Genomic DNA, 10,172 nt, shown 5'->3' with positions numbered 1-10,172 from the left:
CTAGAGTTCAATTAATTTTTTTTCTATATTATTCTTATCACTTTCATCTTATTTCTTCATAAGTATGTAAAAAAATGGGTAAATGAGTATTTTGAAGAAGCTAATTTTAATATCAACTTCTTCATTTAGTATAGTAAATTAGAGGGGTTAGTATCTAATTTATTTTTGTACCATTTTTAAATATTGGATTCTAGATTTATTTTTTGATGTTAAAAATAATCTCAAACATGAGATTTTATTAAAATTAAATTTAATTCAGAGGGTTAGTTTCTGATTTATTTTTATGCTATTTTTAATTATTGAATTCCATTTAAAATTTAATTTTTTATACTTAAAATATTCACGAGGATTTATTTAAATTGAATTTAATTATTTCAAATATGTAAGAACTCTTTTAAAAGCTTGGGAGGATAAATTCTAAATTCTAACACGATGATAATAGTATAAGGATTTAATTTGCACCTCTTTTTGTATTTGTGGTGTAAAATATGCAGCGAGGTTTTCAATAATTGTAAAAATTGTGTTTTATATTGTGAAACTCATTAAAAAATTCAGTTTGAAATATAATTTTTGTAAGGTAGTTTTTAAATGTTTTTTTAACCAACTTTTATAAAACATTATTTATTTTTGTGTTTCAAAAGAGTTTTTTAAAAAATTTAATAATTTTTTATTTTTTATTTCAAATTAATTTTTTTAGTGTTTTAGATTATTTTGATGCGTTGATATCAAAAATTAATTTTTTAAAAATAAAAATATATTATTTTAGTATATTTTTAAATAAAAAATATTTTACAAAATAACCATAATTATTAAATATTTAATATATATTTTTTATTGTATATAAACTTTAACCACAACAATTCATGCTTGTAAACTTATTTTTTAATGTGTAAGAGTTGAAGGATGAAAAAAAAGAGCCATTAAACCGCCTTAAAGAAGGCTCAAATAGAACCGACCGGCAAACACTCCTCTGTCCTATCCAAACCGAAAAAACAAGGAGCAAATGGCAACAGCAGGAGGATCCATGAATGTGGATGTGTTATCTAGAAAAGTAAGAGTAAGAGCTGCTTCAGTGGACACTCAACAAAGACTCCCTTACAATCCCAATGCTCCGAGAAACCCCTTCAAAAACCTCAATCCTAAACCCAACAATTTTGTTCCCACAAGTAATGCTCCCGCTCCCTCCTCAACTGTCACTTTAACTGCTCAGACAGTTTCTGGTCTTCTCAAACGCAAGACTGTTATTGTTCAAGGTACTCCTCAGTTTCACATTTGTTTCTCTCTCTCATTACTCATGTTCCTCTAGCCTCTTATTTATCGTATATGCGTGTAAGAAATGGAGGGCTTTTGTTTCTCATGGTGTTGTGGTTAATGGATAAGGAGAATCCAGCCAATAATAATAATAAAAAAAATTGCTTGTTATTGGTGTTAATGGGTTTTCTAGGATTGCCAAGATTATGTTATTTTGGTCTTCTCTTTATACTTTGGTTGTTTGCTCCGATAAATAACCAAGGAAAGGAAATGGTAGACAATAGAGCATTTAATAGAAACCTGTATAAAGGACCCCATATATAACATGCTTCTATGTGTATATTGCATTGGAAAACTTTCTTATTAACTGCTTAAATGCAGATTAATGATTCGTCATTCCTAACAAGTATCGATGATCAAATGAAGGATTCATTTATTTTTATCCTTTTCAATTGGGATTTTTTTTACTTCTTAATTGGAATTTATGTGAAATTGTAGAACAATTGGATGATTCATATCTGGGATATGAAAGGTGGCTGCCGAGCCCTCCCAAAGTGGAGAAGCCTCGATCAGTGTTTAATGCTGCGACTTTGGCATATATTGGTGATAGTATATTCGAGGTATGTTCTGATTTTGTTTGTTTCATTTAATCACCATTTGGCCTTTTATATACTTCAGATTCCTAGCTGGGTGTTTGAGTGTGTGTTATTATATGCATTTTACATTTTGTTATAGTGAGAGGATAGTCATAATTTGGAGGGTAACCATGGAGATGTTTTGTGCATGCAAAATTGTGTATGTTTATATGATGCTTACTTATATCAGAAATGGAACGGTAGAATGTTTGCAGATGCATGGCATCCTGCTCATGGATTCATGGTGGTGTTTTTTCAGATCACCCTTGCATTCTAATCAGATTCATTTTGTATTCATCACTCCCCTTTCATTTTTAAATTTCAGATCGTTTAATTTTTTTAGGTTTTTATTATTTTTCTGGCACTTGTTTTGTACGCATCCATGTAAATGAGCTGCCTTGCACCTTCTTTTGGCATTATACGAGTTTTATGTTTATTGTGCTGGTGGGTACAACGCTGAATCACATATTAATGGCTTGACCTGTTGGTAAAAATAAAAATAGAATAACTCATGATGTTGGCAAGATCACTAGGCATTAAGGCATGATGAACTCATTTAACGTATTAGCAGATATAGTGGTTAATGACTTGTTGAGATGATTAGCTGAGAAGGCATATTTCTGAACACATGCTTACAAGGTGCATGATATATTTTACGTTTACTAACACAATTGCTACTTTTTCAACATATTTAACCTTGCCATGCATCTGACTCTATTGGTTGTTATATGATGTAGCTATATGCTCGTAGGCACTTTTTGTTTCCTCCATTGAGTATTGAGGAACATAATGACCGTGTGATGGCAGTTGTACGCTGTGAAGCACAGGTACAGTATTTCCTACACAAAATTCATTCTTTTCTTTACTTTCTTTCTTTTAATTTTGCTTCACAATTTTTCTATTTCTTATATGGAGGTTTTTCTATGGGTAAGATATGCTATTTCTTGTCCGATCAAGTAACAAATCTGTAATCTTGTTCGATATTCCTCTTTTCTATCTTTTGGGGTCGACGGAGTAGATTTTACTTAACTCAAACTTCTCATCTTCTACCCTTTGCATCCCTCATTATTCTAACTTCTACAGATATGGTGGTCAGCCTTGGCTGTCATCAGTGAACTTTAGTTAGTATGCATGTTCTGATAAGAAGAACAATAAAATATGCTAACCAATTGTATTTTCAGTTATGGAGTATGCAAGTTGTGCATGTTGGCAAAGGACTTTAAGGTTATGATCGTATGAAATATTATCTCTTTCTCGTGCTATTTTGGATTCTACTTTATTCTTAAGTTTTTTCTTCCTGATCCCTTATATAGTTTTAGGAGCCGGGCAGTTTTTTTTTTTTTTTGTTTTTTTGCAATAAAGGATTTAAAATGTTTTGATGCTCACTTAGTTTATGATTGGTTTTATCTCTCCTTTTCCTCCTTGACGTTCCCTGGCATTGGCCTGTATGAAGGGTTTCATGATGCCCCACTTCTTCTTCTTCTTCTTCTTCTTCTTCTTTTCAATTCATTATTATGTGATTTCTTTGTGGTTGGTCAAGCACACATTCTAATATATTTGATTGCTGCAATCAGGACGCATTGCTCCAGAAGCTTCTTAATGATAATTACCTATCAGAGGAAGAAAGGTCTGTAGAATAATTTTTGTTCATTTATTTTGTTTTTATCTACTGACATAAGCCTTTACACACTTGCTCTCCTAGAAATCAAATCTAGAAAAGAGGGGTTGATGATGGTTCTTAATTTTTTCTTAAATAAATCAGACATGTATGATCTTCTAAATTTGACTTCTTGTGCTTTCCTTTATCCCTTGATCAAAAATTGGGTGTTGAACTCTACTTGGAATTCTGGACACCCTTCTATTTTTGATGCCAAGAGCACATGTTCCATGTAAGGTTGCACCTTTTGTAGTGAAATGGCTGATTTGATTTGAGAATGTTTACTTGGCATTTTGGCTGAGCAATAGAGAACTTAAAGTCTCTTTCAGAAGATGAAAATGGCTAGGAATTCTAAAATTGAATAGTAGGAAAGGATCTTGGTTTGAGTTGTATGAGATATTACTTGGTAGAGAGGTCAAATGCCATTTGGTTTACGCGGCAATGAATCATAAGATATTTCCGTTCAAAATCCCTCGAGTCATTCTGATCAATTCTTCCTAAGGATGTAACTTCTATTGCAAGCCTATTTATTGAGATTCATGAAACTAAAAAACATATTTATTTGATAATTGTAGTAGTTGTGCTTATATAGCATACTATCTTATTTAGGTGTGATAGTCTTGGGAGATGATGAATTATTATTTCTTAAAAAAAAAGGGGAAAAGTGATGTGGAATGTGTTGTGAATATGTTTATGGACTGGATAGACTAGGCCAAACTAGCAAAGTAGCATGAACACATCAAATGCGTGGCTTGATAAAATAGCCATAACTTTAGATGTGATTGTTGGATTAGACTTAAATTTTGTCAACTAATTCTAAAGGCTCTGTTACCAATAGGTTTAGAAGAAAGGTTCATTTGAGTTTGGGAACATGCCTAAATTCAATGTAAAAGTTACTATTCAAGATTTTCTTTATTTTCCTTGTTGTATTTGAATTTTTTCCTATTTAGATTAAAAATTTTAATTTAATTAGGATTTTACTAATTAAGATGTTTTTCTTGTATTTAAACAACTTTGTAGATTATTTTTTTCGAATCAAATTATTGAATTTCAAACTTTTCATAATATATCAAACTTTTCTCTTTATTTTCTGGCTATAACCTTAGGGTTGGAGAACTCTAGTTTTTATCCATGCTATATACTACATCAATTGGAGTAGACTAGGTAGGTCTGTTTGATGGACGGAGACAGTATTAACCTACCCCGCGATGCAAGAATGGAGGTCATTTAGGGTATTGTGCGGGCTCAAGAGTAGAAAGTAGATTGTTTATATCAAACAATAACAATAATGTCAAATAGCATGGTAAATCTAGTTTTTTTAATGAGGCACAAATAGAGATCGCGAAGAGGAGAGGAACATGCTTGGAGACTTAACTCAGGGCAAGCCTCTCCCCATATCTATTGCCAAGGATTCACTTAGATAACTAATTATCTATGTAGAGGGTGTCGGTGAAAATGAACTCAATGGGGGTTGTAGGGCCTTGGCATACCAAGAAAAATCACCACAATATGAGAGAATGAGTGAACGAGTTTCAGATAAAGGTAACAATTCCTATGTTCAATAGAGATTTGGACATAAAAAAGTTCTTTGATTGGATCGCTGAATGTGATTGGTTAAGGAATACAAAGGTATCATAGAGAAGAAGATGATGAAACTATTCTTGTATAACATAAAAGGCAAAGCTTCTTTGTGGTGGAAGCACTAAATGAACACACAATTAAAAGAGGGGAGACAACTTGTTATGTCATGGACATGTATGAGGCAGATGATGCATGAAAGATTTTTTTCACTTGATTACGAGCAATACTTGTTTAAATAATATCAAAATTGTTTGCAAGCAAATAAATCCATTACCAAATATATTGTTGAGTTTCAAAGGCTGATAGAAATAAAGGTAAAATTTTCTATGTTCAATTGAGATTTGGACATAGAACAGTTCTTTGATTGGATCACTGAATGTGATAAGTTAAGGAATATATAGGTATCACTAAAAAGAAGATGATGAAACTATTCTTGTATAACATAAAAGACAAAGCTTCGTCCTGGTGAAAGCGTTAAATGAACACACGATTAAAAGAGGGGAGACAACCTATTATGTTATGGAGATTTATGAGGCAAATGACACATGAAAGATTTTCTTCACTTGATTACGAGCAATGCTTGTTTGAACAATATCAAAATTGTTCGCAAGAAAATAAATCCATCACCGAATATACTATTGAGTTTCAAAGGTTGATAGAATGTAATTCATTTAAATAGATGTAGAATCAATAGGTGGCAAGATTTTTGAAGGGACATAAACCAACAATCTGATATAAGATTGAAGTACAAATGTTGTATACACTTGCTAAGGCAAGGGATATAACATTAAAGGCTGAGATGTTGATGATAGAGAGGGCTAGTGGTAGCAAGATATTTGATTATTTTAAGAGGTCATATAATGAAGTAAACAAATTCAGTACCATTGATAAGGGAAAGGCAATACAAGTATCAAAACAAACTTCCAACAAGACCAGACATTACTAAACCTAACAAAGCTTCGGGAAGGCAAGTTGATAAGAACCAACCAAGATACCCCTACGCCAAGCCAATGATGGGCAATTGCAAGCCAATGATGGGCAATTGCTTTAAACGTGAGGAGGTAGGGCACCATTTCAGTGGTTATTGGAGATAGAAATAGGTTAACGTGATTGAAGGACAATATGAGTTCATGAGACAAGGGTGAATTGTGCGAACCTAATGAAGTTGACCCTAAGAAGGATAGTAGTTGGCATATGTGTGGATAGTCGTGTCATCAACAAAATAATTATAGGTTACAAGTTTTCGATTCCTCTGTTAGATGACATGGAATGAAATTTTTTGCAAAGATTGATTTTAGGAGTGAATATCGTTCGATCTAAATTCAGCCAGGGGCTGAGTTAAAAAAAGTGTTCAAGACAAATAAAGCATTGTACGAGTGGCTGGTTATGCCTATTAAATTGTCTAACATGCCGAGCACTTTCATGAGATTGATGAATAAGGTTTTATGTCCTTTTATAAACAAATTTGTAGCTGTATATTTTAATGACATTTTGATTTATAATAGTTTTGAAATTGACCATGTGAGACTTTTAGATGTTAAAGGTTTTATTGGAAAATAAACTATATGTGAATTTGAAAAGTGTAGTTTTATGATGGATAAACTACTTTTTTTAGGCTTCTTTGTTGGTGTAGATGACATACACATTAATGAGGAGTAGGTCAGGGCTGTTAAAGATAGGCCAGTCCCTAAAACAGTCAATGGGTTGTGTAGTTTCCATGAATTGGCTACCTTGTATTGATGTTTCATATGAAAGCTCAATAATAGAGTTGCATCAATTACTAAATGCATAAAGAAAGGAAAGTTTGATTAGAGAGTTGAGACAAAAAAAAAAAACTTCGTTTTTATCAAAGAAAAATTAAGTAGTGCTTTGGTTTTGGCACTTTTGAATTTCAACAAATTGTTTGAGGTTAAATGTGATGATTGCGGTGTTGGACTTGGTAGTGTACTACTATCCTAATAAAGAGACTCGTGGCATTCTTTAGTGAGAAGAGTGATGCTAGAATGAGGTGGTCCACAAATGATAAGGAGTTCTATGTTGTTTTTCAAACTCTAAAGAAATAGAAGCAATTTCTGATATGCAAGGGTTTATGTTGTATTTTGATCATAAAGCGTTAAAATTTTTACAAAGTCAGAAAAGAATCAATAATGACATGGATGTAAGATGGGTAACTTATTTGCAATGCTTCTTAATCAGAATTTTGTATAAGGTTGGAGTTCATAATAAAGTTATTGATGCTTTAAGTAAAAGAACAACCTTGTTGTTACTTTAAAAAGATGAGAGAAGTGTCACAGCTGCATATTGGTGACTTTCACATTCATGATGAATTCTTGATGAGAGGTAATCAATTTTGCATTTCTTGTTCTTACCATGAGAGAAGGTGATTCGGGATTTGTATAGAGAAGGCTTGACCGGTCATTTGTATAGACTATTTTTCCAGATCAAATTATTGAATTTCAATTATTTTCCTTCAAAAAACATTAGTTTTCTCTCTTTTTCTTTATAATTTCTGGTTATAACCTTATGGCTCGAGAATCAAAGCTTTTATTCACGCGATATGTTGAGTCAAACTATTTTGCATATCAAATTGTTAATGGATATAAAAGCAACCATAACTTTAGATCTAATCAATGGATGAGCTCAAACTTTTCTAGATAATTTTATAAGCCCTGTTACCTATAGATTATAAAATAAAACTTCATACGAGTTTGGGAACATATCCAAATTTATCCTAGAAGTGACTACTCAAGATTTTCTTAATTTTTCATGTTGTATTTTGATTATTTTTTTCTATTTAAATTATGACTTTTAATTGAATTAGGATTTTACTAATTGTGACATTTTTCTTGTATTTAAATAACCTTGTAGACTATTTTTTTATATTAGATTATTGAATTTCAATTTTTTTTCAAAAAATATCAGTTCTCTTTATTTGTCTAGTTTCTAACTATTCCTTTAGGGCTCGAAAACACTAGTTTTTATTTACATTATATGTTGCATCAAAAGCTATTATGCTTATCAGATGGTTAACAGGTATAAAAATAACCATAACTTTGGATTCTGCTTCATATGAGTTTAGAAACATACCCTAATTTGGCCTAGAAATTACTGCATGAGATTTTTTTTTTCCTTGTATTTTGATTTTTTTCTATTTAGATTATACTTTTAATTTAACTAGAATTTTATTAATTAGAATATTTTTCTTGTATTTAAACAACCTTGTAGACTATTTCTTCAAATCAAATTATCGAATTTCATTTTTTTAAAAAATATTAGTTCTCTATTTTTCTATGGTTTTTTGTTGTAATTTTAGGGTTCGAAAATTCTAATGCCGCGTCAAAAATTATCATTGTCATGAAATGGTTGTTAGTGACTATATGCTTTTGTTGTGGATGATGAGAGATGTTAGTTTACCTGGTATATTTATATATTTATATTTATATATTTATAGTAATTGTCATAATATCTTGAAGCTAAATTATTTGTTGTGAACTTTGATGACATGTACCTTAACTTCCATGGTAAAAGTATGATTTTTAAAATATTGTAATTGATCGTTGCCTTTTGAAACTTTTTAATGCAGGCTTGTTCTTCGTTGGGGAAAGAATGTAGGTTCGACTAAAACACGGACAAAAAGACGTGTTGGGGTAGCAGTTTACAATCGGGCATCTTCACTGGAAACATTAGTTAGTATCCCATATCTTCTGGTTTTAATAGGATATAAGCATGATATAGTATGCTCTTTGAGTGCAATTTGGTTAATTCTGGATTCTATTGTCTTTTAAATGGAAATGCTCCATTAGCAATCTTTTTAGCAAAATGTTAGTATATTGTATTTGCACTATAATTTCTTTTATTGTTTGGTTTTGTTTTTATCTAAATAGGTCTTAGGCCGGTTTAAGTTTTTACATAAACAACTTCACGTATTGTTTTCATAGATGAGATTAAGATTAATACTATTGAATTCAGAAATCTCTTTAGAACTGAAAGTTCAGAATTTTCTCCACATTTGGGTTGTAACTTTGAGACTTGCAAACCTTAATTCTATCCTTCTGCAACACACTGCATCATCATCATTTTGTTGTGGAAAGGAGGTATCCCACTATTTTGGCACCAAATGCTTGATGTAGAAACTGTTATAAGTTGGTGCGGAGTTGACTAATATTTTATTGAGCCATTTGGTATGGTCATGTGTGATTACCTATTACCTACTTGTTTGATTGATTTCTTATCCAATTTTCTTGCTCATGGCCTGTAGTCATTATTCATGATTGAGAAATCTGTTCTTGGCATGTTTTAATTTACACTTTGCATATCATAGGTCGGTTTTCTCTACCTGACAAATGTAAGTCGTTTGGAAGAAGTCATGCTAAAGCTGGGATTCTCAACTGATTCTTCTACACAAATGATTCTGGAGGAAGAAAATAGTAAGTCAACTATCTAGAGGGCACCTTTCTTGTTTGTAAAATCGAATTTATATGGAGCTCCTTACCTCTTAACATTTGTAAACTTGTGCCATGATGGCATGATAAACATGAAATAGGGATCTTTTTGGCTCTTCTTTGCACCCGCCCTATCTCTCTAGGGGTACACTTTCGTTTCTTTTATTCTCACTCCCCTTCCATGCTGCGTAGCATCTTCTATTCCTCCTAACATGCCATGCAAATATTGCACCGTCTATTTGCATATTCCTTGTTGTACATGCTCACTGGCAAGTCATCCTTTTTGTCATGCTTGTGTTGGCGTGATCATCTAACCATTGGTAGCGTCTCCATCAACTGGGGCTTCTATCATTGCCCGGCATCCTCCTCTTATTGAGACATTGTTTGGTAGTAGACTTAGCCTGCCAACTCGCTACTGATAGACCAAGCCATTAATGACATAACACGTGTATAAAAAAGAACGAACTATTCGTGATTATTGTATGAATCCATCCACGTGTTATTTCACTATTGGCCTAGTCTTTAAGTGAGTTTGTAGATCTAATCTGCCTGATAATTACTCTCTTCTGTTTCTCTCACGTGGTCTTTCACATCTGTTTAAGAATT

At 32.1% G+C, this 10,172-nt stretch overlaps 1 protein-coding gene across 1 annotated transcript; it reads left to right on the top strand.

Moving 5' to 3' along the window:
• Positions 1 to 890: 890 nt before the first annotated feature.
• On the top strand, positions 891 to 9,697 carry LOC105114340 (uncharacterized). Its single transcript, XM_011010856.1, has 6 exons — positions 891 to 1,253; positions 1,750 to 1,871; positions 2,624 to 2,713; positions 3,461 to 3,513; positions 8,708 to 8,810; positions 9,446 to 9,697. The coding sequence occupies exons 1-6, from the start codon at positions 1,004 to 1,006 to the stop codon at positions 9,566 to 9,568; spliced, it is 741 nt and encodes a 246-aa protein (XP_011009158.1). The 5' UTR covers positions 891 to 1,003; the 3' UTR covers positions 9,569 to 9,697.
• Positions 9,698 to 10,172: the final 475 nt, after the last annotated feature.

The sequence above is a fragment of the Populus euphratica genome, unplaced genomic scaffold (genome assembly GCF_000495115.2).
Source record: "Populus euphratica unplaced genomic scaffold, PopEup_1.0 scaffold509.1, whole genome shotgun sequence".
Lineage (NCBI taxonomy): Eukaryota > Viridiplantae > Streptophyta > Magnoliopsida > Malpighiales > Salicaceae > Populus > Populus euphratica.
This window is presented reverse-complemented; position numbering and strand designations above follow the sequence as displayed.

Coding starts and splice junctions, on each gene's coding strand:
- LOC105114340 (XM_011010856.1), top strand. CDS start 1,004: ATGGCAACAGCAGGAGGATCCATGAATGTGGATGTGTTATCTAGAAAA. Junction 2,714..3,460: donor TTGTACGCTGTGAAGCACAG/GTACAGTATTTC, acceptor TGCTGCAATCAG/GACGCATTGCTCCAGAAGCT. Junction 8,811..9,445: donor CATCTTCACTGGAAACATTA/GTTAGTATCCCA, acceptor TGCATATCATAG/GTCGGTTTTCTCTACCTGAC.